The sequence below is a fragment of the Tricharina praecox genome (genome assembly GCF_024521635.1).
Source record: "Tricharina praecox strain CBS 144465 chromosome Unknown BZA05scaffold_17, whole genome shotgun sequence".
Taxonomy (NCBI): Eukaryota; Fungi; Ascomycota; class Pezizomycetes; order Pezizales; family Pyronemataceae; genus Tricharina; species Tricharina praecox.
The window spans coordinates 1-23,219 of record NW_026250419.1 but is presented as its reverse complement, the minus strand read 5'-3'; the positions used below and the strand labels follow the sequence as shown (position 1 = coordinate 23,219).

Sequence of the window (23,219 nt, the reverse complement as noted above, 5' to 3'; positions counted from 1 at the left end):
TTTGTTACCCTGCAGAATACCTAGTAGCTCTCGCGACTTCCAGCTCCTGCTCGTCTCCCCCGCCATCTCTTTCAGAATGGTGACCACGCAGGAATCAACTCGCTCGATCTTTCCCAAGGCGAATAGCTTCTCTCTAGAGGAGTTCTCGGTAAATTCTATCCCCCATTGCGCTTCCATGCACACTTCTAGAGCTAGCGGACATCGACTGACACGGAAGCTCTCCAGAGTACGGACTTCATCGTCAAGGACTTTATAGAGGGGCTCACCGACAGCAGCATTCCCGCTAGCCGTCGCTCGGGACTCGGGAACAATGCCTTCGACCCGAAGCCGTACATCCGCACCTTCGAGGCAGCGCTGGACCGGTTCAAAGAGCTCGACGAGACGCTCTCCGAGAAGGAGTCGGAGCTGAAGGAGGGCGTGCGACGCGCCGAGATCGAGCACACGCGCACGCTGGATCGCCTGGGCGAGAAGTTCAACACCACGCTTGCGGAGTTCCATCGGCTCGACAGTAGCATCACCGACGGTGGGGGCGTCGCGGTGCGGATCGGTGGGCAGTTGGAGCAGCTCGACAAACAGCGGCAGAGAGCCGAGGACGCTAGGTTCCTCATTCAATGCTTTACCGAGTTCAATAGAGGCGACACCGGACGACTCGAGAGGCTGCGCAGAACGGGGAGGATCGAGGATAGTATAAGGTGTGCGGTTGTTAGTAGACAGCTCAGTTTGATCGTGAAGAGGAACGAAGGCGGCGCAGGGCAAAATGCGAGGACTAAAAATATGATTGAAGCGTTCTCCGAGAGCCTGGAGCAAGATCTGCTAAGGCAGTTTGATGATGCGTATCGAAGGTTCAAGATAGAGGCTATGAAGGTAATCAATTGTCGATCTATAACCCGAATCCTCTCTTTCCCTTCCAAGTATGTGAAGCTCATGCGAACTGTGTGAAGGGGTGTGCCAAAGTGTTGCATGATTTCAACGGCGGTGCGTCGGTCGTCAGCAACTTTTTGAACCAAATGGACTTCTTCATCGCGACGGGGAAGATCAATGCTGGCGAAGTGACCATCGAGCAGACCATGTAAGCTTGCCGAAATGCCTCCAGACTGGTCCCAGAAGATAATCCGTGATATAGAGAGGAGAAGCTCTCCGATCCAGATGAAAGTCCGCCGGGCCTCGAACCGAGTCTGCTGTCTCTGATCAGTGAGATCCGAGATGTCCTCAAGGTCGAGTCCAAGACCATCAAGGAGGTCTTTCCGTATCCCGAGCAGGTACTGGGCACGTTCCTTCAACGCGTGTTCCAGCAGTCGCTGCAGCAGAGGCTCGAGATGGTCCTTGACAAGACGGCGACGCTGTCACCACTTGCTTTCCTACGGACCCTCCAAGCCTCGCGAGCTTCAGTAATCACACTGGCCGAGGATCTGAAGGCTCATGGGTTGACGGAACACCCAGGACCATTGTCGGCATCCACCACTATGGTTGTCGACCAGAATGTCGAGGAGCTGTTCGTTCCATACTTGCAGGACCGCGGGTACATGGAGAAGGAAAAGGATAATCTGGAGCAGCTATACAGCGGACTCCTCCTAAAATTCAGCATCTTCCACGACCAACGGAAGAAGAACCAAAACCTGGGTGTCTTTGACCGACTGAAGAAATCTCGAGAGCGTGCGATCGAAAAAGTGCTTGAGAGTGACCTTGCAAAGACTCAGAATGGTGCACTGAGCCGGATCATCGGCCTCGATCGGAGGTCGGGCGGTGATGCACACTTGTCGGATGTGGTCGTTTCGGAAGTGGATGGCCAGCTGAATGTTGACTTCTCGAAACGTATGTTGAAGTGGCTTGCTGAAGCAGTCGGACGAAGTATTGAGTTGAGCTCGGCGGCGGATACTCCAAAGGATGTTTCAGCCCTGTTGAATATCCTCATTGAACATATGCGTACTATGTACATAGACGTGGCTTTGGATGCGTAAGTTTCACTTACACTCTGCTACTGGATGCCTCGACTGATATCTACGCAGGGCAATGGACGTCGCTGAGCAACAAACTAAAGCCGAGCCAGATCTCACATACGTCCTTGAGATCAAGCCAGCAACCAAGATCATGCATCTGATGTTCTCATTCATCAATACAGCTCTAATACCGCTCTCGCAAACCTCCTTAACCGCACGCCGGGAGATGGTCAAGTTCTCTAACACCACCCTCACCAGCTTAGAGCAGAAGATCAACAACATAATTCAGAAAACCATTGACCGTCTGTCGCACCTTCATCTGCTCCTCTGCCTTCGCTTAACTAACTTCCCATAGTCGTAATCGCCTACACCGGCTCCCTCCTCGCCAAACAAAAGAAGCAAGACTACCGCCCCAAAGACGACGAAGTCAGCTTGACGACGCTCCAAACTCCCACATGCCTCAGCGTTTGTGCGTTCATTACCAAAGTCCACGCCGTTGCCATCGAAGCCCTCGACGGCGCGAACCTCGACGGCTTCCTATCCGAGATCGGGGCGGGACTCCGCGGCTTCCTGCTGGAGCACCTCAAGAAGTTCCAGGTAAACCAGGCGGGTGCCATCATGCTGTCCAAGGATATTGCCAAGTATAGGGATCTTGTCGATAGATGGGGGGTTGCGAGCTTGAAAGATGGGTTTGAGCTGTTGCATGAGATTGGAAATCTCTTCGTCGTTGGGTAGGTTCCTTCCTTCTGCGGACTAGAGAGATGGTGGTTGTTGCGGTGGCTAACAGCGCGTAGACCCGCTGCTCTGAAAGATAGAATGCGTGATGGCGTACTGGCGAGAGTCAAGCCGGGGATTTTGAGGCCGTACCTCGTCAAGCGGGATGATTACATCGCCGTTGGTATCGAGAAAATCGTTTGTCCACCCCATCCACCCCATCCACCCCATCCACCCATTGCCCCTATGACTAACATTGGTGATAGCTCATGAGCGATTGAGACGAATTACCCCATTACCCCGTTACCCCCGTTACGTTACGTCCTAGCCTAGATATGGTAGAATAATACAAGTCCGAAGTTTTATATTTTGTCCGAGTGATACATCTACTCTACGCGCAAAGGTGCCAACGTAAATCGAAAACATAAACCCCTTTTCATCTGATCATCTCCACCACTTTCACCGCCAGAGTGCAAGGCTTTTCTCTAGAGTATATACAAAAAAAAAGAAGGAAAATGCACACACATGAGAAGAAAAGAGAAGAGAAGAGGAAACATTAGGTTGCATTTTGTAAACGTAGGTAAGTAGGTGAAGAGGTATCCGGACGAAGCTCACCCTTCTTCTTTCACCCCTTTGTGAGAAGTGAGAAGTGAGAAGGAAACAAGGCCCAAGAAGGGTGATAAAGGACAAGAAGTAACTAACGGGGAATAGAGTAGAGCCTCGGAGAGGAGAAAAAATAGATACATAACATACCCGTAAACACCGGTTCCCAAAGATGTAGTAGGTATGATACTTGGTAAGGTAAGTAAGAGCCTGTCGTTTCCCTCGTTCATACAGGCAGGCACTGCACACACACAAACAGTCGTGGATAGAAATAGTAGGTAGCAGGACGGGAAAACGCGATACCACATGAGGTTGAAGAAGTGAGACCTTCGGCTTCTCTCTCCCAATTCATCACCCTCATTCTTAGCCCTGTCATAATGATTTTAAACAAGAAAATAAAAAAATAAAAAAACAACGGGAAAAAAAAATGGATATAGCAGCATCTCCAAACTCCACACAAGTGCATGTCATTCCCCGATAACTATCCCAAAAAAAAAGAGAGAAAACAAAAACAAAAAATGTAGTACACCAGGCATGAACACACGAACTTTAGCTTTAGCTCCCCGTACTCTCTGTTGACGAAGGCCGGAATGCCTTTTCCACACCTATCAAGCGTCGAAGTGCAAAAAGTGTCTCCTGTGCGCTCTCCACCGTCTCGTCCAACTTCCGCTCTTGAGTTATAGCCATCTTCTTTATCCGCGCCATCTCGCTGTCGGCCTGCTCTATGACCTCCCCGCACTTGTCGGTGATCTTGTTTTTCGCCAGCCGCAGCTTCTCGAGCTCTTGTCGCTGCTGCTCGACGATGACCTCGAGTTGCTGGAGGAACTTGTGGTCTCGTTCTCGCTCGGCCGAGATGGCGGTGAGGTGTACCTGCAGTCGCTCGATCCGTTGTCGGTAGCTATCATCTAGCCGTCGGAACTCCTCCCGCACAACGTTGTACTGGTTCACGGCCAATTCTCGTTCCGCTTGCGATCTCGACATCATATTCTTCAAGTCCTGGACCTGCGAATCGCTCTCCCTGATCTGGATCATGGACCTCTCGTCGAGCTCCAGCCTCTGCTCCCTCTCAAAATCCCTCTCCGCCTTCAACTCATCAATCTTTCGATCCTTCCGCGCGAGCGAGCTCTTGTCGATATTATTCTGCAGTATGAGATTATCGTTCGTGCTCTGCAGAAAGTCCCTAGCTTGTCGAATCGCCTCCTTGGCCTTCCTCTCCTCCTCTCTCGCGGTGGTCTCGACCTTGAGCTCTCTCCGCAACCGGTCGTTCTCCGCCATAAGCTTCTCGATGACCCGTCCGCTCTTCCCCGTGGTGGTGCGAGTCGGTGACGTCCCCAGGATCGCCGACGATCCCGCATCGTAGGCGTTCAGGTAGCCCGAGCCGTTCCCGTTCGTGTACGGCGGTGACGACGGGATGTCCTGCGGGCGCGTCTGCGACGTGCTGATGGGCGTGCTGTCGAAGTCGATGACCAGCGACTCGCTGCCTGCTTCCGACGACGTGCCGTTCATACTGTTTGCTACTGCTGCGCTAGTTGTGGTGTCGTCGACAGGCGATGGCGGGCATATGTAAGGTGTAAGTAAGGCGAGGCTCCGTGTGGGTTGGGTTCCCGAGTCGAGTGCTGCTGCTGATGCTGCACCAGGCGTTCAGTGGGCGCGGGCCGGATGTCTGCGGCGCGTGGTCGGACGTAAGGGTGCTAGGTGTGGGTGCAGTGGTAGTCGTCGTGTGGAGAGTGATGACGGAGGAGGATTGGAGGGCATCAAAGGGGTCTTCGTCTAAGAATGTAACCTAGTTTGGTGGATCGGCCTGCCGGCCTTTTCGGGGGTTGAGATGAGAGAGAGCGGACGGGATGAGCGATGGAAGATGGGAAGGGTATGGGTTATTGATTGGCAAAGTAGATAAGAAGCAAGGGCAAAGCAAGGAGACCGATCCGTTTTTTTTCTCTCAGGTTTGTATCTATCTCAGCATTGAGGAGGAGGATACCGAAGAAGATGACGTGCGGTGAGGGATGAGGAGGGGAAGGGGAGAAAGGAGCGTTTGTTCGGGCGAAGAGATAATTGTTGTGTCTTTCTCTTCTCACGAATTCATACGCATCGGCTCATGACAGCATGCAAGCCAGCAGAAGAGCAGAGCAAAGGAGAGCAAGAGCAATAAAACAAAATAGCAAGGCGTTCGCTGTGAGGAATGTGGATGGAAGGATAGAAGGCGGCTCGCCCGTCGCTACGGTAATTGGGGACTCGCTCGCGTTCGGATCCATGTCTTTGGAACGCTGCCGTTTTGGGGAAGGACGGTAAACAAATATGGACGGAACAGGCAAGAAAAAACCGGGACTTCCTTGGTATGGAAATCGGGACAAATACCCGCGTCAAACCTGAGCAGTGACATATATACTTCAACTGTAGCAGCTGCGGAAATCTGACCAGATCGCAGTGGTCTTCAATCGCAAAAAAGGAGGGAGCAGAGAGAGTCTTGGGGGATGTATCGGTATGTTTTACCATGGACAAAAATAAAAATCCACAGGGTTTGTTGCTCGGTATGACTGCAGTCAGCCATTCGGCCAATTACAATTATCAGTCATACAGTAGCACGGGTGGCCCGCTGTGCTGGATGGTATGGAACATTTAATCATCATCATAGGTACAATAAGATATGAAGCAGTAAGTATCCTCGGTGGAAAACAAAGAGAAGAAAATAGCAATATGAAGCCTACAGCATCCTACCAGTTGGCCGCGTTGACAAACAAATAGGCCCGTAAAAAAGTGGAAAGATAGCACATTGTACAAAGAGCCAGAGAAAAGAGAAAAAAGAAACAACATCAAATTGCCTGCAAGCTGGCGATGTGAAGCAAAGTAGAATATGGAAACACAACCCAGTCCGCCCTCGTCATCCACTCTAGATCTATGCGTCGGGAGTGGCAACACTGCCGTTGACAACCATATTGGTGTCGGCAGAAGTCTCGGTCTTGATGTTTTCGGTCAGAACTTCGGGACGGAACTTGTTGACCAGCTTCTGAACCTGGGGACGGAGGTCCACGTCTGTTGTAACACTTGATTAGCCTGGATCCACCCGTAGAGTGACAGCAAATGACTTACGGTTTCTCCAGAGATCCTCCAAGACGTCAACACACATCTCACGGACAGGTGGGCGAAACATAGCGAGGTACCTTTGACAATATTAGTAAGGATTAAACCTCCAGTGGGAACCAGAAAAACTCACTGCAACATCTGCACTCCCAAGGTGGCCCTATCCGGATCCAAGCAGAGGATCTTGACCTTATCGAGCAACTCCTTCGGGATCTCGGGAATCTCCGACAGCATCCTCATGAACAGCCTATCCCTCGCCTCCAAGAAGGGAAAGATGGCATCCATAGTCTTCATCATCCATTTGGGGTACTGCTGATCTCTCGTAAACCCACCACTAGCCATGACCTTGTCGTTGTACCACTCCTCGTTGAGCCAGGCGACCGCGACATCCATCCGCCTCCGGAAGTCCTCTATGATGTACTGGAACAGGCGCTCTCGGATCGCGTCAGCGAGCGACATGGACTGTCCAGACTCGGACTTGACTGTAGTCTCCCCGTGGGATCCTCGGGTGGCCATGCGAGTGAGCAGGGTGATCCAGCCCTCGCGGTCCCAATTGCTGGCGGCTAGTCGATTGATTCCCAGCTTGCTCTTACGCGAGATCAGGGAGGTCTTCTCGAACTCATCGATCAGGAGGAACATTCTGTCCATTGATTCGAGAGAGGCTCTGTGCGCTTGCTCGGCGGTGATACGTGGCGGCGGTGGGAGCTTGAACTCGCCCAGCTGCAGTTGGATCTCGTCGTCTTCGTCGTCTTCCTCCTTCTTTTCGAGCTTGGCGAGAGTAAGCTCCGTCTGGTTTGAAGGCCCACCACCAGCTACCTGAGACCGAGGGGCGGTTGGAGCTATGAGCATGGATGCCGACGGCGGAGGCTGGTTGGCCAGGACCACGGCGTACCGGCTCTTAATCTCCTGTGAATCAAGTCAGCGACTGCTCCGATCAACTATCAGTGAACCCGAGCCATACCGCGATAGCTGCCTCGAGCTTGTTCTGATCCACTGAATACATGCTTCCGATGACAATCTGCAGCACCAGATCTATTGGTAGCTGCTGGCCATCGAAAGATGTCATTGCCGGATCAGTAGCAAGAGTGAAGAGCTTCGCATAGGTGACCTCGCCAGACTGCATCGGCTGAAAAGGGACGGGGGCAGCCGGCGGAGGTGGAGTGGCTGTAGGAGTGGAAGAAGACTGGATGCCGATCATCTTCTGTCGTTTTGCGTCGGCTTCTTGTTGGGAGGCGGCTGCTCGCTTTCGTGAAAACGAGTCGTTCAATTCCGCCTTTGCTTGTGCGAGCCTCGCAACGTGTTGTGTGATCCTTCCAGTGAAAGGGGTTTGTGGGTTGCTTCTGCGAGGGTATTAGTTTTCGTGACGCCGTGACGCCGAGGAATTGACGACAACTAATCTGATATAACATACCTCACAACATTCAGGAGCATTATCCGCACGGTTTTCTCCATCGAAATGGCCATGAGACGATCATGGACCGTAACGGTACGGGGCATCTTCGAGAATGGGTTGAAGCCTAACACCGCGCCGATAACCTTTTGTGCCAGCGGCGGTCTAGTTTTCACCAGAACGGCCAGATTATTCAGGGTGGCGGTGATGAGAGTTGGTTCACTAGATTTTGCAAGCACACATTTCCAATGTTAACGAAAGGAAATCGCCATGGTGATGCTGGGCTTGCTGGCTGGCTGGTGTGTCATTTCTTACCTTAGGTCCTCGTGCAGTATGCTCAGAAGGCGGTCCAGCAGTCCCTGGGCTTCAGCATCGAGTGACGGCAACGAAAGGAGGGGATGATTGGCAGGCACCGTAGCCAGATTCGTTTCTGAGCGATCCACGAGCTATACACGATCCAGCAATCAGCATATTCACCAGTAGAAGCTTCGGTGGTAGTGGGAGAAGAAAGCGCATACCCTAGGGTCGGTGATGCCCCGCGACTGTACCAGGATAACGCGCTGGACGAATTTTATGCAGCATATGCGCACACCGATCGGGGCCACATCCCACAAGCTCAGGATTTTCGATTTGATAGCAATCATCTTGTTCCATGTGTCTGCGTCATTGCGGTTGGTGCATCTATAAGCCAAGGAAACGAGCATTCCCATCGAGTTCTTAGTAAATAGTGCTTTTTCATGATCCATATAGCCCAGCCCTCCCCCGTCCGGTTGCGGAAACAGCCCCCTCCCCGCCGCCGCCGTCGACTCCTCACTCCAGAGTTGGAGGGCTTTCTGTCTATCGAGCCAGGTATGGTATATATCCGGGGAGGGCAGCAGCGGTAGGGTGGAGGCTTCGGGGGGAAGCGGTGGGCAGCAACAGTGGTAGTAGTAGCAACAGGCAAGACATACATGTGGCGGAATATTATGGGATATACGGAAGCACTACACTGCACCACGCTCTTCAAGATACCAGTTTCCGTCTCGTTGGACAGTCTCAACAAAGTATCTAAGCAAGCGATCGCCAGTTCCTGTTTGGCACGCGCATCGACCACCGGAGTCGAGAAAGTCTCGGCCAGAAAGTCGGCGCCCCATCGGCGCACTTCGACGATAGGTCCAGTGATTATGGGAAGTGTGCCGTGTAACACCTGCGGCCAAAACCCGGGGTCCCGCAGCACCAGATTGCGCGCTTCCCCAAGCTGGTTGAGCTGAGCTTCCACTGAGGGCTGAGCCGCCATGGCCGCCGAGAAGGCGGGGGGGTTATTACTGGAAGAAAGGTGGTACTCCGAGATCGTGGATGTCGAGTTGGTGAGCTAGTCGGCGAAGCCTGGAGGTCGTGTGTCGGCGTGCGAAGTGTTGCTAGAGGCTGAGTTGGAACGTGCGAGATCCCGACCGTTGGAGGAAGATAGGAGGGGGCGACGACAAAGGAGCAACGAAAAACTGCGGCTGGGTTGTGACGGATGCGATAGGGAGGGTTGTTGTTGAGGTGTAGAAAGAGTTGGGGTTCTTTCTTGTCATGAACGGATGTGCGTAGGATGAGTTGAGTTAGTTAGGTGCAGGTAACGACCGGCAAACGTCAACTTTCCCTTCTTTGATGGCCAGCGCTAACTGGTTTAGAAGGATGCATTTGCTGAGCCACACTTCGGCTCTATGAGCGCCACACCGCTTCCGAGTTGGGTCATCATTATCATTCGATTCACACATAACTACACCGGACCCGACAAGACATCCAACAAGACACCAGACAAGACATCAGACATAGCATGAGCGACGGTCGCCATAGTTTAGACAGGCCGTGTATGTACGACAATAAATCGAAGTTTTCACAGTCACATCAAGAGCGAAGAGTTTCCATTCTAGCAGACCAATAAATAGCCAATAAAACACCAGTACCAACCCATCTACCTATACACATTATTGTACAAAACCCATCCTCATCCGCGTCACGCCATTTTTATTCCTCAGTTATTCATTCTCCCCGTGATGATACACGATCACAACGGGCAGCAGCTCCAGATTGACCCAGCTACTTCGCCAGCGGTCCGCTCTGGATTGTGGAAGCGTTCGGGGAGATGCCGCCCTGCACTGGCGCATCCGGTATCGGCACGTCCTCGAAGTTGTCTTGGGCGACCGCCTTGATGGTGTAGATGTCTTCGTGCGCAACCTTCATTAGCCCACAACCCACACCTTACTGCCCGTGCCGGCCATTCCCGACCGATGGTCGCAAAGGAAGGAAGGGGGAAATGGGAACATACACACGGCGGCCGTGAAGCCTACGATGGCCAATCCGGTCACGGCATTCTTGACGACGAACGGACGGCGGGCGCGCACGATCGACTGCCCTTGTCGGGAATCCGGCTTGTAGTATGAGCGCTGAGACTCTCGGGGCTTCCCACTGCGGTTGTCAGATTGCAAACGTCAGCGGCCGGGTCGGGCGGCGGTGGGGAATTGCCCGAGAGGCTAGATATACTCACGCGAGAAGTAGGGCGGTGGGGAACATTGTCGTGGTGATGGTGAGCGGAGTGCTGGTGGTGGTGCTGGTGGGGTGGTGCCGGTAGTAGTGATGGTGGTAGCTAACAGTGGCGGCGGGGGAAAGTCGAAAGTGGAGGTGCTTGATTGATTGGACTGTGGTGGTGTACTATATGACGTGCCGTGACTTTTCGCCAAACCAAACCGTCCAAACCGATTCGTCCAAACCGATTCATCCTTACATAACTTAAGTGCGTATTCAGCAAATCTAGTTACGCTTGCTTCTTTTAAGCGAGAGTCATGTGTAAAAATCCCACGTTACACGACGCCTGCGTATTTACCTAGCTCCGTCACGAAATCCTCAAGTTTTCTATCTTCACCTTTGCGACTGCCACAACACGCGCGTGCGAACAGTGCGATCACCATGTCGAATTATATCTTTAACCCTCCTCCGCCGCCACCGCCGAAGGCGACTATGCCACCGGCGCAATCGGGAGATCAGTGGGGAAACAGCCCACAGGGAGGAGGAGGTGGTGGACGTGGAGGTAGAGGTGGAGGACGCGGCGGCGGCGGGCAGCAAAATCGCGGAAACTACGGCGTACAGAATCGCGGCGGCCGGGGCGGGCGCGGGGGCGGACACCAGAACAATTTCCAGCGTCCACAGCAGCAGCAGCAAGGTTACCCTTCGAATTTCCCGCCGCGGCAGCAACCCTTCGCGCAATCGCAATATGCACCATCCGCTCACGCTCCAGCGCCCGCGCCAGCACCGCATTTCAATCCCGCCTTCTTCCCGCAGCTCGCACAGCAGCAGCAGCAGCCCGCGCATCTCCCGCAGCGCCCTGCATATCCCCTCCCTCCCGCCCCGCTCCAGGCGTCGCCTTCAAACCCGTTCTTTCCGCAATGGACACCCGCCGTCCCCGCACCCGCACCGTCGCACTACCACCAGCCCTCGCACTCGGGCGGGCCCACATCCTACCACGACCTCAGCGCTCCCAGCGCCCCCTCATCATACGCACACTTCTCCACCCCCACTTCCGCAGCAGCATCTTCACCTCGCCCGCACAAGCCGGAAAAACCCGATATGCAGCACGAAGAGTGGGTAGCGCTCAATGGCGGGAGGCTGTTGGGGACAAATATCAAGCCTCCGGAGACAGAGGCGGAGATTGCGGCGTGGATTGCGGCGCGCAAGGCACGCTTTCCGAGTGCGAAAAGGAGGGAGGAGATGATGAGGGAGGCGGAGGAGAAGGAGAGCCGCAGGTTGGTGGTGATGGGTGAGGAGGAGGAGAGGCGCAGGAGGGAGAGGAGGGAGAAGGAGGAGAAACGGAAACAGCAGGAGGACGCGGGAGAAGATGTGCCTGTGGATGTGGATGGTGATGGTGACTCCTCCGGCAATGACGACGGCCCGCCAGAGGAAATATCAGCGCATTCGCGCACCGTTTTCCGCAACGACCGAAAGAAGGGACCAGCGCCTGCAAAACCAGCACCAATCTGCAAAACTTGGCGGAAGTTGGGCTCGTGTCCGCGTGGTGACGAGTGCAGATTCCGACATCCCGAGAAACAGGAGCAGGATAAGAAGAAAGCAAAGAGGGAACGCCAACACAAGGACGGGCACGCCCGCCCGAGCTTGTATCAGCGGGTTTGTTCATAATTTCAATCCATCCATGCTGGAAATAGGCTAACAGTGAGTGGTAGCTCGTGGAGAAGGAAATGGACCGCGAGAATGAGCTGCTGCTGGAGGTTGTCAAGTACTTGGTCGAGGTGGGGGCTATAAAACAGGATAGTCGAGGGGGTGGGGATGCAACGAAAGATGAGGCGACCCCAGCGGTGGCAGCTGAGGGGTCACTAATCGAAGAAGTTGGAGATGCGGAAGACGAGAAAGTCCACGACGTAGACGACAATGCAGAAGCATTACCTTCTGAAAATGAGGCAGAAGTTGGAAAATAATAATATTCAATCACTCACACATGTGGAACGCAGTTCCCAAAACTTTGAATTTGGTACCTCTGTCTCATCGCCGCCATAAATTATACCATACAAAAACAATCAAGGTTCTTACTCAGACTTCTTCTTCCACGCGGTCGATCGCACGGTGGTTCTGGCCCTAGCCTTGCCACCCTTCTTCTTACCCGTACCGCCCTTCTTGATACCAGAGTCCGAAGTAGCAGTTGCCCGCATTCCCTCAAAGACATCCACATGTTTCCTCAGCTGCACTGCACCCGCCTTTCCAAGCAACTTGGTGGCCCGGCCAATGGTAGCTGCTTGCTTCGGGTCCGTACGAGGGACGTAGCCCTTGGCGCTGCCCGCCTTGGGAGGGGGTCGGCGCTGACGGTCTCGGTCGTTGTGCTTCTCTTTGGCGTTGCGCTTCTGAGCCTTGGCCGGCGTTACTCGCAGCTTGCGGTCTCCCTCCATCTTCTTCCCGTCTAGCAACAGGGCCTGGTCAACCGACATGGCGTCCTGTGATACAACACAACGTCAGTACAGCTTCTGGAAACCCTGGGTTTGCGCAACTCCTACCTCGAACTGGATGTATGCAAACCCCTTTCCAACGTTCGTCTTCGAGTCTCGGACAACTCTGGCATATTCGACCTTTCCACAGGGGCCGAAATGTCTCCAGAGGTTCTCCTCCTGCGCCTCGAAGTCGAGGTTTCCAACGAAAACGCAGCGCTTGTGGTCCTGCTTTGCCGGATGCGCGACGGAGTCGACACGGATGTGGCGGTCGAGGACGACGGAGCCGTTGAGCGTCAGCGCCTTGCGCGCACCGGCGGCATCCTTGTACACGATGTACGCATTGACGGTCTTCTGCTTCTCGTGGAGCTTGTGGTTGACGAACGCAGCCTTGCGGGGGATCTGCTCGCTGAAGGCGACAGAGCGGAAGCGCACCGAGGAAATCTTGCCGGCGGTGGCGAAGAACGCCTTGAGCGTCTTGTAGTCTGTTTTCGACGAGATGGCGTTCGACGGGACGTTGCCGAGGAAAACCGTGCGGTTGGACTTGTCGATTTCGACATCGGCAGGATTGATGAGGGATTCGTGCTTGATCTCGAATCCGACGGGTTTCGCCGGCTCCTCCTCGTCGTCGTCGGATGCCGACTCCGCACCGGCTTCCTTGTCCTCTGTTTTTTTACCTTTCGCCTTCTTTGTCTTAGGCTTGGGCTCGTCGTCCTGGAGCTTCCGCATGTACGAGTCCTCGATGTCTTCCTCGGCAGCCTTGCGCTTCCGCTTCCGGCTTCTGTCGGTGACGACGTCTGATTTCTCCGCACTCGGCTCCGCCACCTCCTCCGAATCCTCCTTGTCGTCGTCATCCGACTCGATATCTTCATCGATCTCGCTCAATTCCTCATCATCGCCCTCCCCATCGTCGCTGTCGTCCTCGCCGCTGCCCGACCCCTCCTCGTCCTCGTCCTCCTCCTCGTCCTTCTTCTTTCTCGAAACCTTCACCTGCGGTTTCGGCTCGGGAGCTTTAACACTTCCTAACTGCGCCGCGGAACTTAGCAACCATCTCGCACGACCAAAACCAGCACCAGCACCGGCAGCAGCAAGCAGTGGACTTACACTCGTCTCGAAAAGCGACGCAAGCGTCGGATCGATCTTTGCCGCCGACTTTGTTGAAGACTTCCCCATGGCTGGCTGATTGTTTGGCGGGCGAACGACTCGAACTTCGTTTTTTTTTTGCAGGGCGAAAAATTATCGGCGTGGTGATATGTAGAGTACTCAGAGCGACTAGCCCGCGCGTGAGCGTGTAACTCAGCCTAGTGCTCGCTCTTTTTTTCTTTCGCTTTCGCGGGGGGTTTGGCAAGGGAACTTGGAAGGTGGATTTGAAGGCTTGGCAGTGGGGTGTAGGAATTGGGCGATTTGATACGGCAACCCCCACCACCACTACCACCAACGACACGGCGGTATGTATACACACACTGCACACACACTATCTATGCGAACGAACGGGGATCAGCGGTGCGCACACCTTTCGGTAGGGAGGTGGTGGATGCCGGATAGGATAGAACTGCAACTGCTGCAGGAGACGCCGTCGCCTTAGAGATTGCAGTTCACAAGCACATCTCGCATCTCGGATTGAGATTCGGAGGTCGGAGGTCGGGGGGCAGAAGTCGGAGGTCATTCCACAGCTTGGCTCTCCACACATCGCATGGTGCGGGATCGGCGAAGCGGTACATATGTCCGGATGCTCGGGTTAGACAGAAGTGACCGATAAGCGGGCCGAGGATGAGCACCGGAAGAACCCATGGGCTTCCGGGCGAAGAAACCACGACGGCCAAGGCCGTCGCCAGGCGAGCGGATCGTTGGACACACGCCGTCCAGCAGAGTGCTAGATGTCTACGGCGGTTCCTGTTGGGAACGATGCATCGTCACAATCAAAGCACAAAGCAAAGCGCGAGATGACCCCAAGGACAACGGCCGAGGAAGGCGACAGAAGCCGAAGACTCGAACACGTCCTCTGTGACGGACATGCCGTGAGCACAACGCCGTCATTATCCCGCGGAAATTCCCAAAGCGGTTATTTTACTGTTTTACCCGATCGGGGTGAATAAAGGCTTTCCGCACGACTCTGCTGCTCCCGTTTCGGTAAGTGTTCCCACCTGCCGCTTGTGGGCCGACCCTGCCCACTTTACGGACCACCCTAAGTAACTCTAACGAACAATATCTTCGTGGGGACAGAGGTAGAGTTCTTTGCTCGCAGGATCAGGTACTTCCTCACTCTACTCTACTCAGGTAGAGTTCGGCGGCCAGGCATTGTTCGGCGGCTTGCTTGTGTCGAGGAAAGGATGGATGGATGGATGAATTCATCACGCTTGCTGGTGGTTCGCTCGCTCGCTATCCCTCCCTGCGCCCCACGTCTCTTTTCCCGCATCATCTGCCCGCCTGCTTTGCTGCTCGCTGCTGCTGCTGTTGCTCACTGCTCGCTGCTCGGCGCTCGCTCGCTCTCTCGCTCTGTCTGTCCGTCCGTCACTCGCGCGCCGCCCGCACCCAACAATCAGCAGCAACCGATAACTCCCACTGCCACTCCCACTCCTCCCACACTATTACACCCACCACCACCACTCACGCACCCACCACTCCACTCCAACTCCAACTCCTCCCACCAAACTCACAACAAACCCTTTACGATACGACTACGCACGCTTGACGCTTCTTCTCCTCCTCTCCATCCACAAACTCACAAACCTTCACGCCATCGTCATACGCCGGTCGCTTTGCTACAGCAAGCAACCGACAAGAAGCACCAGCGCTCCCACACGCTTCCAACGCACGCATCATCCTCCCCGAGACTTCCTGAGAGGCGGGCTTGCCGACTCTCTCGCTCCCACACCACACCCCCCCTTCTCTCCCCACACCCCTTCCACCCCCTCCCCCCCGATCATCCCTACTGCGCTCCCTCTGCGCCTCTCCCCTACCCAGCACCAGAAAACGTCACCGCCGACTCCCTTCTCTCCCTTCTCTCCCCGTCCAACCCTGCCTACTCCTGCCATTCCGTTGTTCGCCTTGTCTCTCTGCTCCATCACGACCCCTCCAGGATATGACAGCGGTCGCCGTCCCTATCCACACATTCAGACCCCGTAAGCACCCTTCCTCCCCCCAATCCACCTGTCAGTCGACGTTGCCCCCATCGATTTAGTCTCTCCTCACCCGTCTACTTCCGTCTTCCTTCACTGAACAAACACCTGTGCTGTCCCACACGTCTCCCTCTTCCCCCTGCTGACCTCGCCAGGGCTCACTTGACTTACTTAGCATTTCCAACGCCACTACCACCCCCACACCCTCCTCCTCCTACTCGTAGGCTTCGTTCGTTACTCCCTTCCCGGTTCCAGCGCGATCTTCCTCGTAGATCCTCCAATCCGCCTTCTCGCGTATTCGACTTTCCTGCTCGAAGGCATCCACCCCCCCTGCGCGGCCTACAGAACGCGAAAAAATCAAAGCCAACAAGTACCAAGAGCGTTATCGGATGGCACCAGACGCAGGAGGGCCTTCCGTGAAATCCGCAACTATCGCTGCTGGACGACTGGAGAGCTCCTACCAGAGAACGGCCAGTCCCCTGTCCAACAAAGTTGCTGCGAACGCGGTTCTCTCAGCGTCCGCACAGACCCGGACTACGCCTACGAAACGACGGAACGATTTCCAAAACGACCGAGACTCCGATTCTAGCCTGAGCGACTTCGAAGTTGCCGACTCCGACGCCGAAACCGAACGGCTACACATCTCACCCCAGAAGCAACGACCCGGCCAGATGGTACAACACACGAGCAGCTCCGTGGTCACGACAGAGACAATGGCGTTTGAGATACCGGTTGCTAAGGAGGGAATTTTCAGACCTGCTACCGCAGACACGACCGACGATCATGCTGTGCACTCGTCTCCAGGAACGCCCACACGCAGTGCGAGCAAGAAGCGAAAGCGAGAAGAAATTTCACCGGCTCCACAGCTGCTGCCTTCCGAGGTTACAGAAAATAGCAAGTCGGTACAGCCTCATGCTCCCCCGAAAAAGAAAGTTTACGCGCCGGACACACAACAAGAGGCTCTGGGGACTGCGAAACCGGCCGCCTCGGAACACAAAGACCAACACACGACCGCAAATGGTGCTCCGTGTTCTCCCAAGAGTGCAGCGGCGACCAACGGTGCTACCGGCCACCCACTGAACGAGTCCACCAGCAAAGCTGCTACCGAAGGTCCTATGGACATCGATCAGCAGCCGGATGACGATGCTGAGGATGAGGACACAGATCAACCGCCTTCCGCTCCGGCGGAGGAAGAGCCAGGTGAGTCCGTAGATGTAGCTCCCGATGATGATGAAGGTATTTGATTGCCCCCCGGGGTGTTTGTACGATCGGTAATTGACAATTATTCAGGTGCCGAAGAAGAGGCTAAGAAACTGAAAGCCATAGAAGATCTGGCGGAGATTGAGAAGATTTTTGCAAAGCTTAAGGACAGGTAAGTTTCATGTTTACCTTACTGTACCTGCTGCATTGGACGCATTTCTAATGGTTGCCATACAGCATATACAATGATAAGCTTCAGCGAGTCGAGATTGAAATGAAGATGTTGGGAGAAGGCACCCATCCCGAGTACGTAGCACAGAAGAAGTGCATCGATGAGCGACTGGAGGAGAAGGTCCGATTAGCGGATGCCCAATACCGATACGCGATGGAGTCACTGCATACCTCGACGAAAGTCAACAGGGCACAGGTACATTCTCAATATTTCCAGCAGACTCGACAACTGCGGGAGGAGTCGTTGTACAACTGTAGCGAACTGTGGTATGAAATCCAACGTGAACGTCGTGCAAGTGAAGCATTGGTTCCAGGTAAGCATTCTTTTCTTCTCATCTGCGCTGCGAGCTGAGAGCTGACTGATATGGTTTCCTTTGCAGAGTACACTTTCAGGATACCCGACAGACAGAGTACCAGAGTCAAACAGCGGATGCAGTACAATTGGGAGGTCACATTGCTCCAGGGAATCCAGCAGCACATTGGATTTCCCGCCGCGCCGGATGTTGATGGTGCCACAGAAGATGAGAAGGCTGAAGATTTGGAGGCTCTGGGGGTATGTCATCACCCGTTTCACAATCTGTTATTTTCTTTTTCCTCGGTTCCCAGGAACCCTACATGTTTGTGTGACAGTAAATTAACTCAATGTGTTTGTGCCAGATCAATCCACGCGCGGTCGCTGCTCGCTCAGTTGCGCCTCCCAGCGTAATGCGGATGGATGACATCGCCCCACATAATTGGGTGCATGCTCACTCCCCGCCATCCCCTGTGATCCATACTGCAGCTTCCCAGCAGATGCAGCAACAGACGCACCCCGCTACTGCTGGTACCCACATCCACCATCACCACCACCGACATCGCCATTCGGCTCAGCAAGGATTCCAGAGGCCGCAACAACACCAGCAGGAGCAGCAGCAGACGAATTACTCTGCACCGCCGCCACCTCAACCGTCGCGACGTGGTCCGTCCAGCAGCAACCTTGGTCCACCACCGTCGTCGTCGGCTTCGTTGGCGTCGCTTCTCCATCCGCCGCAGCCCGAGAGTAGCGTCAAGATGGAGGCTCAGGCATCCCAAACTTCGCTGCCTCCGTTTAAGAACACCGAGGCATTTTCGAACTTTTCCTCACATCCACAGCAGCAGCAGCGTCAATCGCCTTACTCGATGGCCCACATTCAGCACCCTTTCGGGCGGACTACTGGTAACGAGCACCAGCAGCACGTACCCTACCGACTGGAGGGCGGACGTAGTCCAACTCCTGGAGAGAGGATGCACAGAATGAAGGAGGAGCTTAGCCAGACCACTGAGCGGATGCGTGGCTCACTTTACCGACCCGGCGGAGGAGGATTGGGTTACTCATAACCATGTGCGATACGATGCGAGAGTTTTTTGATGCCTCTTTGTTTCTTGTGCGAGCAACCACAATATATCCGGGTTTGGAAAGGTAATGTCTGTCTGTTGTCTGTACTTTACGGGGTTTCATTTGGTTAGTGGCGATGGGATCCGGTCCGGGGGTCGGTCACTTTTGTTTTCTGCTCTCTGTCTTGTGTTTTCTTTTGGGGGCCAGTGCTTGTAATCTTCGGCTTGTCGGCGTACCGTCATTTGTCATTTGGGTGTTATTGTGATCTGTGATTTGCGATTTAACGTTCTCTTTTTCTGTCCTGTCCTGTCTCTCCATTCTTACTTCACTTTGCCATGTATGTAAGTACTACTGTTATTCCGCATGGTGATCATCATGTGTTGGGGTTTGTATAGGGGCAAGGGGCGAGGAGGGGAGGGGGAAGATGAACGCTACTTGCTTTATATACTTTTCTATTGGTTTTTTTTTTCCGCAATTGTGGTTTTGTTGTTATCTGGGATTCTGGGATTTGGTTCTCTGGGATTGGGGGTGAACTCAGTGTCAGTGCTGCGAGTGACGATTTCTGCAGTTGGGACATGCTCCTGTTTGTTTATCATTGGGTGTTCTGCTGGAACTCGGTGGACATATGCTATATGCCATAGTTACATCCGAGAGGAGGGAGGATGGGGAAGGAATGATGGGGGAAGGGATGGGAGGGGGTCTGCTTTAGTTTTTGCCGTACATACGATGATGGTTCTGCAAACCTAAATACCCTTTTTGGCTGGAACATAAGCCTGGAACATGGAACATTGCAATGGAACATGGAAATGGAAATGGGAATGGTATTTCACGAAATCCCGATCCTCCGCAGCCGGAGCTTACCGCCGCCAAGTAAAAAGCCTATTTCCGGTCCATTCGCCGCGTCTCCAACTCTGGCTCCACATTCTCCGCGAACGAACCCTGCAAGTGAAGTGAACTTTTTTTATTCACTACATCTTACTTGACATATATATGGATATGTATCTTTATCATCATCGGGCATGAAGTGCCTCTGTTCTACTCTACTCTACTCAGCTCTACTCTATAAACCCACCCCCCTCCCTCCCCGCGCGCCCCTCCTCCCCATCTATCGTACTCTAAATACTCTTCTCCCTAGCCACGGCGGCCATCCTCCTTCTCTTGGCGCCCAAGCGCTGACTTTCAAAGCCATAAAGAAACGCGCCGGCAAAGACGACGGTAGCGCCGGCCATGACGCCGGACGACAGGGTATTTCCAAAGAGCCAAATGCTGAGCAGCAGACTGACAAGTTTGCGGATGTTGAGCACGATGGTGACTGTCAGTGCCGACGAGATGCTGCCGAGAATGTTGACGCCGCGGATGCATACGTATTGGGTTAGGGAGTTGAGGAGTAGGAAGAGCACCTGACGTGGGATGTGGGGGAGCAGGTTGTTGATGCTGGATGGCAAAAGCGCGTGTGCGGGTAAAGGCGGTGAGGACAGGAGGCGCGTGAATTGTGTTTTAATCGAGGTCGAGAAGAGGAGGAAGAGTGGGAGGGAGAGCGCGTGCTACACTGGGGGTTAGTACACGGAAGATGGGGGATAAAGTAGCGGGGACAAACGGTGTAGAAGAGACCCTCCCGGTAGTTATTCCCGAAGGTGGTGTAGGTGTTTTCGATGTACAGGCCCATGAACGCCGAGAGGACCTGGGCGACGAAGAGGATCGCAAGGCCGGTCAGGAAGCGGCTCATGGATTTCTCAGTTTCTCCCTGCGATCACTGTCAGTGCCATATCCCACCGCACACCTTCCGGGCCAGAGAAGAAGCCAGCAAGCCATACCATCCCCTTCGAATCCCCCAGCGCAGCCAGCACACAGCCGATCGTCAAGATGACGACCGACAGCACCTGGGTGCGCGAATAGCGCTTCCCCCAGATGTAGCCAATGACAAGCGTAGTCATGCTCCCGCCGCTGCGGAGGATGATGTGCACGGGCACCGAGATATTGTATCCGAACGCATAGTTGTTCAGCACCGAGACACTGAAGAACAACACAATCTGCACCAGCCAGCGGTGGATGGGGATCTGGTTCGGCTTGAGGAACGTCGGCGATCGCCGGTCAAAGTGGTATATGAACCCTTCGAACGCCACCAAAAGGAATTGCGCGAACGTTATTAGGTGCCCGCTGTGCGGCTCTACTCTGGCGGGTATTAGATACTGTATTCGGGGGAGCGAGGGCGAGAGTATTCGCAGGTGGAGGAGGAGGAGGAAAAGCGTACTTCACAATGGCTTCAAGAGCGAAGACCTACACACACAGCAAACATTAGCCAACCAGCCAACCAACCACCATCTCATCCCGGCGCTTTTTTTCCACCACCACGTACATTTGAGCAACACCCTCCAAAAATAAGCGAAACCATGATGGCGGTCTGCGCCCACACAGGGACGGTGCTCTGCGCAAGAGCGGAGAAGACTGTCCTTCCGAACCCCGCGGAGCCAGCGGCGGTGCCCTCCAAGTGTGGGCGCGCATCGATCTGGCTGTGGCTGATGGTGGCTGCCGCCGCCGTCTCGGCGGAGGACGACGAGGACTCGGTGCTCGTCTGCGGCGGTGTCTGTGTCGACGACACGAGGGAGCCTTTTCGGCGGCGCGTGGGGTTGCGGGCCATTGCTTGCTTGCTGTGTCTGGGTGTGTGGGTATGTGTGTAGGGATAAGACGGGGAGAACAGCGGAGGCAGGCCTTCTTATGTATAGACGTATGTGCGCTGGGATGTACGTAAGAAAGGACAGCTCAGCGATTATCCAACCCTCGTTGGTGGCGAGTGAGACGTGGTGATGGAGTCGCGTTGGTTATCCGTCAGTCTATTGTTCGTTGTGTGTGTGTGTGGTTTGTGGTGTGTGTGTGGTTTGTGTGTGTGCGTGCTTGCGATGGATGGATGGATGGATGGATGTGTATCCACCGCGTGCCACGCAGAAAGCGAGAAGAAGCGTCGAGTAGCGTGCGATGATCAGGGATCAAGCATGAGGTCATGGTCTGGCTGGCTGGCCGTTTGGCCTAAAATGTGATCTTATCTGATTGCTGGGGAGGGACCTTCACAGCGTCAATTCTATGCAGGACCTACCTTGTACCTCTTAGTTACAGGCCGAGGCTCGGTCGGACAAACGAGCAGCTGATGGGAAACAGTCTAAAGACTGGATGGCCTGGCGGGCTGCGGAAACCGAGCGGCCGCCAGATGAAGCCCTACATACATGCAAACGACCTCCAGCGTGCGAACATCCCATCGCCAGGGTCCAAGAGATAAGCGAGACGGCGTTCCGTCCCGCGAAAAGTCTCCGCTGTATAAATTATGTACATGCCTACATAGTACTCGATGGCGGTATGTACCTTGCACGTGACCGCGAACCCTTACATAGAAAGACTGGACTCCAGAGACCAACGCACCAGAAATGGTATATAGAAAGTGAGCAGAGATGGCACGAGCTTGTATTGTACATATGATCTGCTAAGCCTGCGTGGGGCTAGTTATGATTCGTGCACTGTTGAGCCACTCGTGCACTGTTGAGCCACTCGTGATTCCTCGTTGCCGCACCCGATTCCACACTCCCCCACCAAATCTCACTCTGTGACTGCATCACCACCGACGACTCTCGAAGCCGACCAATAATCATCAGTCTCGGCGAGATTGGACGGGTCTCGGCGACGGCTAAACAAAACCGGGCTCCGTCAACGCAACCATGTTCGCACCTTTACCACGACAGTACAGCGACTGACTCTCCACGGCAACAAGATCAACAACCATGGCGACCACAAGCAACGACGTTTCTGCTACTGCTCCTGCTACGCCAGAGCCAGCTTCGCTCGCCAGCGCTTTGCCATGGTTCGAGGATCTTCTGGCATGGGTAATTTGTCCATGATTTCCATTCTGTCGAAGCGTTTGCGCATGCCCCCCCGCTGGCTAACTAATTGAATGAAAACAGATAATGTCTCTGCACCTCCAAGTCGTCGATGCGACTGGCCCTCGTACAGCAAAGCCCGATCCGATCGAGATCATGATCGCGCCCGAGTTAGGAGCCATCTACCTGTAAGTTTTCCCCGCTGCTCATTCTCGTGCTCGAGTTCGATGACCCTAATGCATATGTAACAGCCTGGTCCGCCGGTCCACCAGACACCTGGGCGATAGGAGCTGCGGTGTGCTGAACGCCGAGCTGTGGAAGCACCACCGCATCGAATACAACCAGCGCAAGTGCTACGTGGGGTACAAGCCAACGCATGATGGGGATGTCGCCGCGATCATGTACAACGAAGGGCCGCGCCACACGCGGGCGATCTTCCACGCCTTCTGGGAGATGGGCGCAGCGCTCGAGGAGCTTCTGTACACGGCGATCCGCCGCCAGCAGCTGAGCCGCAGGTGGATCCAGCGTGCGTCCATCCTGCGGTACGTGCTGCCGGAGACAGACGGCGACAACCCCCGCGTCGTCCCGGTCGCGGACGCAGACATCCCCGGCGTGTTCCCGATGATCCCGTTCAACCTGCCCATCGACCCGCTCACCAGGCGTCACTTGCCGACAGGCTGGTGCCCTCCCGCCGATGCGACCCTCACGCTCCGGGAGTACGCCTTCACCACCATCGGCCACCACGCTCTCCAGCGCCTCGTCAATCCCGTCCCTGACG

At 54.6% G+C, this 23,219-nt stretch overlaps 11 protein-coding genes across 11 annotated transcripts; 6 read left to right on the top strand and 5 right to left on the bottom strand.

Annotated features, from left to right (window-relative positions):
• The first annotated feature begins 33 nt into the window (after positions 1-33).
• BZA05DRAFT_401944 (exocyst complex component Sec10-like protein) lies at positions 34-3,016 on the top strand. Its single transcript, XM_051484049.1, has 8 exons — positions 34-148; positions 226-864; positions 942-1,069; positions 1,124-1,954; positions 2,007-2,239; positions 2,293-2,668; positions 2,732-2,849; positions 2,918-3,016. The coding sequence occupies exons 1-8, from the start codon at positions 77-79 to the stop codon at positions 2,930-2,932; spliced, it is 2,412 nt and encodes an 803-aa protein (XP_051338076.1). The 5' UTR covers positions 34-76; the 3' UTR covers positions 2,933-3,016.
• Positions 3,017-3,809: 793 nt separating this feature from the next.
• On the bottom strand, positions 3,810-4,760 carry BZA05DRAFT_446084 (uncharacterized protein; the record flags this gene model as incomplete). The annotated part of the gene is made up of 1 exon (XM_051487049.1): positions 3,810-4,760. One exon carries the CDS (start codon positions 4,758-4,760, stop codon positions 3,810-3,812), a length of 951 nt encoding a protein of 316 aa, XP_051338075.1.
• Positions 4,761-5,851: 1,091 nt separating this feature from the next.
• On the bottom strand, positions 5,852-9,311 carry BZA05DRAFT_401940 (uncharacterized protein). Its single transcript, XM_051484048.1, has 8 exons — positions 8,673-9,311; positions 8,241-8,403; positions 8,038-8,168; positions 7,744-7,944; positions 7,294-7,672; positions 6,466-7,238; positions 6,342-6,412; positions 5,852-6,284 (listed from the first exon to the last, which is right to left on the bottom strand). Exons 1-8 carry the CDS (start codon positions 8,996-8,998, stop codon positions 6,148-6,150), a joined length of 2,181 nt encoding a protein of 726 aa, XP_051338074.1. The 5' UTR covers positions 8,999-9,311; the 3' UTR covers positions 5,852-6,147.
• Positions 9,312-9,584: 273 nt separating this feature from the next.
• On the bottom strand, positions 9,585-10,467 carry BZA05DRAFT_401937 (uncharacterized protein). The gene is made up of 3 exons (XM_051484047.1): positions 10,235-10,467; positions 10,016-10,155; positions 9,585-9,911 (listed from the first exon to the last, which is right to left on the bottom strand). Exons 1-3 carry the CDS (start codon positions 10,258-10,260, stop codon positions 9,787-9,789), a joined length of 291 nt encoding a protein of 96 aa, XP_051338073.1. The 5' UTR covers positions 10,261-10,467; the 3' UTR covers positions 9,585-9,786.
• Positions 10,468-10,569: 102 nt separating this feature from the next.
• BZA05DRAFT_401935 (uncharacterized protein) lies at positions 10,570-12,192 on the top strand. Its single transcript, XM_051484046.1, has 2 exons — positions 10,570-11,865; positions 11,922-12,192. Exons 1-2 carry the CDS (start codon positions 10,654-10,656, stop codon positions 12,171-12,173), a joined length of 1,464 nt encoding a protein of 487 aa, XP_051338072.1. The 5' UTR covers positions 10,570-10,653; the 3' UTR covers positions 12,174-12,192.
• An 89-nt stretch (positions 12,193-12,281) lies between these two features.
• Positions 12,282-13,847, bottom strand: BZA05DRAFT_339357 (uncharacterized protein; the record flags this gene model as incomplete). The annotated part of the gene is made up of 2 exons (XM_051480932.1): positions 12,282-12,683; positions 12,744-13,847. 2 exons carry the CDS (start codon positions 13,845-13,847, stop codon positions 12,282-12,284), a joined length of 1,506 nt encoding a protein of 501 aa, XP_051338071.1.
• A 774-nt stretch (positions 13,848-14,621) lies between these two features.
• BZA05DRAFT_80008 (uncharacterized protein) lies at positions 14,622-16,047 on the top strand. The gene is made up of 3 exons (XM_051488651.1): positions 14,622-14,804; positions 14,898-15,796; positions 15,949-16,047. The coding sequence occupies exon 2, from the start codon at positions 15,005-15,007 to the stop codon at positions 15,758-15,760; it is 756 nt and encodes a 251-aa protein (XP_051338070.1). The 5' UTR covers positions 14,622-14,804; positions 14,898-15,004; the 3' UTR covers positions 15,761-15,796; positions 15,949-16,047.
• Positions 16,048-18,761, top strand: BZA05DRAFT_80009 (Sds3-like-domain-containing protein). Its single transcript, XM_051488652.1, has 5 exons — positions 16,048-17,029; positions 17,084-17,165; positions 17,231-17,538; positions 17,605-17,777; positions 17,882-18,761. Exons 1-5 carry the CDS (start codon positions 16,183-16,185, stop codon positions 18,578-18,580), a joined length of 2,109 nt encoding a protein of 702 aa, XP_051338069.1. The 5' UTR covers positions 16,048-16,182; the 3' UTR covers positions 18,581-18,761.
• On the top strand, positions 18,762-19,362 carry BZA05DRAFT_80004 (uncharacterized protein). Its single transcript, XM_051488650.1, has one exon. It carries the CDS (start codon positions 18,942-18,944, stop codon positions 19,323-19,325), a length of 384 nt encoding a protein of 127 aa, XP_051338068.1. The 5' UTR covers positions 18,762-18,941; the 3' UTR covers positions 19,326-19,362.
• Positions 19,363-19,499: 137 nt separating this feature from the next.
• BZA05DRAFT_401925 (UAA transporter family-domain-containing protein) lies at positions 19,500-21,535 on the bottom strand. Its single transcript, XM_051484045.1, has 5 exons — positions 20,935-21,535; positions 20,830-20,855; positions 20,393-20,750; positions 20,176-20,322; positions 19,500-20,122 (listed from the first exon to the last, which is right to left on the bottom strand). Exons 1-5 carry the CDS (start codon positions 21,214-21,216, stop codon positions 19,694-19,696), a joined length of 1,242 nt encoding a protein of 413 aa, XP_051338067.1. The 5' UTR covers positions 21,217-21,535; the 3' UTR covers positions 19,500-19,693.
• An 810-nt stretch (positions 21,536-22,345) lies between these two features.
• Positions 22,346-23,219, top strand: BZA05DRAFT_437110 (uncharacterized protein; the record flags this gene model as incomplete). The annotated part of the gene is made up of 3 exons (XM_051486440.1): positions 22,346-22,447; positions 22,526-22,629; positions 22,693-23,219. Coding segments are annotated over 3 exons (733 nt in total), but the record flags the coding sequence as incomplete, so codon positions are not given.

Excerpts from the sequence above, each read along its gene's own strand:
- BZA05DRAFT_401940 (XM_051484048.1), bottom strand. The coding sequence starts at position 8,998 with ATGGCGGCTCAGCCCTCAGTGGAAGCTCAGCTCAACCAGCTTGGGGAA. Across the intron at positions 8,404-8,672 it reads CCCATAATATTCCGCCACAT|ATGCACCAACCGCAATGACG; the intron begins GTATGTCTTGCC and ends CTTGGCTTATAG. Across the intron at positions 7,673-7,743 it reads ATGCTCCTGAATGTTGTGAG|AAGCAACCCACAAACCCCTT; the intron begins GTATGTTATATC and ends ATACCCTCGCAG.
- BZA05DRAFT_401937 (XM_051484047.1), bottom strand. The coding sequence starts at position 10,260 with ATGTTCCCCACCGCCCTACTTCTCGC. Across the intron at positions 10,156-10,234 it reads CCCACCGCCCTACTTCTCGC|TGGGAAGCCCCGAGAGTCTC; the intron begins GTGAGTATATCT and ends TGACAACCGCAG. Across the intron at positions 9,912-10,015 it reads AGGCTTCACGGCCGCCGTGT|ACATCTACACCATCAAGGCG; the intron begins GTATGTTCCCAT and ends TTGCGCACGAAG.
- BZA05DRAFT_401935 (XM_051484046.1), top strand. The coding sequence starts at position 10,654 with ATGTCGAATTATATCTTTAACCCTCCTCCGCCGCCACCGCCGAAGGCG. Across the intron at positions 11,866-11,921 it reads GCCCGAGCTTGTATCAGCGG|CTCGTGGAGAAGGAAATGGA; the intron begins GTTTGTTCATAA and ends AGTGAGTGGTAG.
- BZA05DRAFT_401925 (XM_051484045.1), bottom strand. The coding sequence starts at position 21,216 with ATGGCCCGCAACCCCACGCGCCGCCGAAAAGGCTCCCTCGTGTCGTCG. Across the intron at positions 20,856-20,934 it reads TTGGAGGGTGTTGCTCAAAT|GTCTTCGCTCTTGAAGCCAT; the intron begins GTACGTGGTGGT and ends CTGTGTGTGTAG. Across the intron at positions 20,123-20,175 it reads GGGAGGGTCTCTTCTACACC|CACGCGCTCTCCCTCCCACT; the intron begins GTTTGTCCCCGC and ends CCCCCAGTGTAG.
- BZA05DRAFT_80009 (XM_051488652.1), top strand. The coding sequence starts at position 16,183 with ATGGCACCAGACGCAGGAGGGCCTTCCGTGAAATCCGCAACTATCGCT. Across the intron at positions 17,539-17,604 it reads AAGTGAAGCATTGGTTCCAG|AGTACACTTTCAGGATACCC; the intron begins GTAAGCATTCTT and ends TTTCCTTTGCAG. Across the intron at positions 17,778-17,881 it reads AAGATTTGGAGGCTCTGGGG|ATCAATCCACGCGCGGTCGC; the intron begins GTATGTCATCAC and ends TGTTTGTGCCAG.
- BZA05DRAFT_80004 (XM_051488650.1), top strand. The coding sequence starts at position 18,942 with ATGGTGATCATCATGTGTTGGGGTTTGTATAGGGGCAAGGGGCGAGGA.
- BZA05DRAFT_401944 (XM_051484049.1), top strand. The coding sequence starts at position 77 with ATGGTGACCACGCAGGAATCAACTCGCTCGATCTTTCCCAAGGCGAAT. Across the intron at positions 865-941 it reads TCAAGATAGAGGCTATGAAG|GGGTGTGCCAAAGTGTTGCA; the intron begins GTAATCAATTGT and ends AACTGTGTGAAG. Across the intron at positions 1,070-1,123 it reads GTGACCATCGAGCAGACCAT|AGAGGAGAAGCTCTCCGATC; the intron begins GTAAGCTTGCCG and ends TCCGTGATATAG.
- BZA05DRAFT_80008 (XM_051488651.1), top strand. The coding sequence starts at position 15,005 with ATGGATGGATGGATGAATTCATCACGCTTGCTGGTGGTTCGCTCGCTC.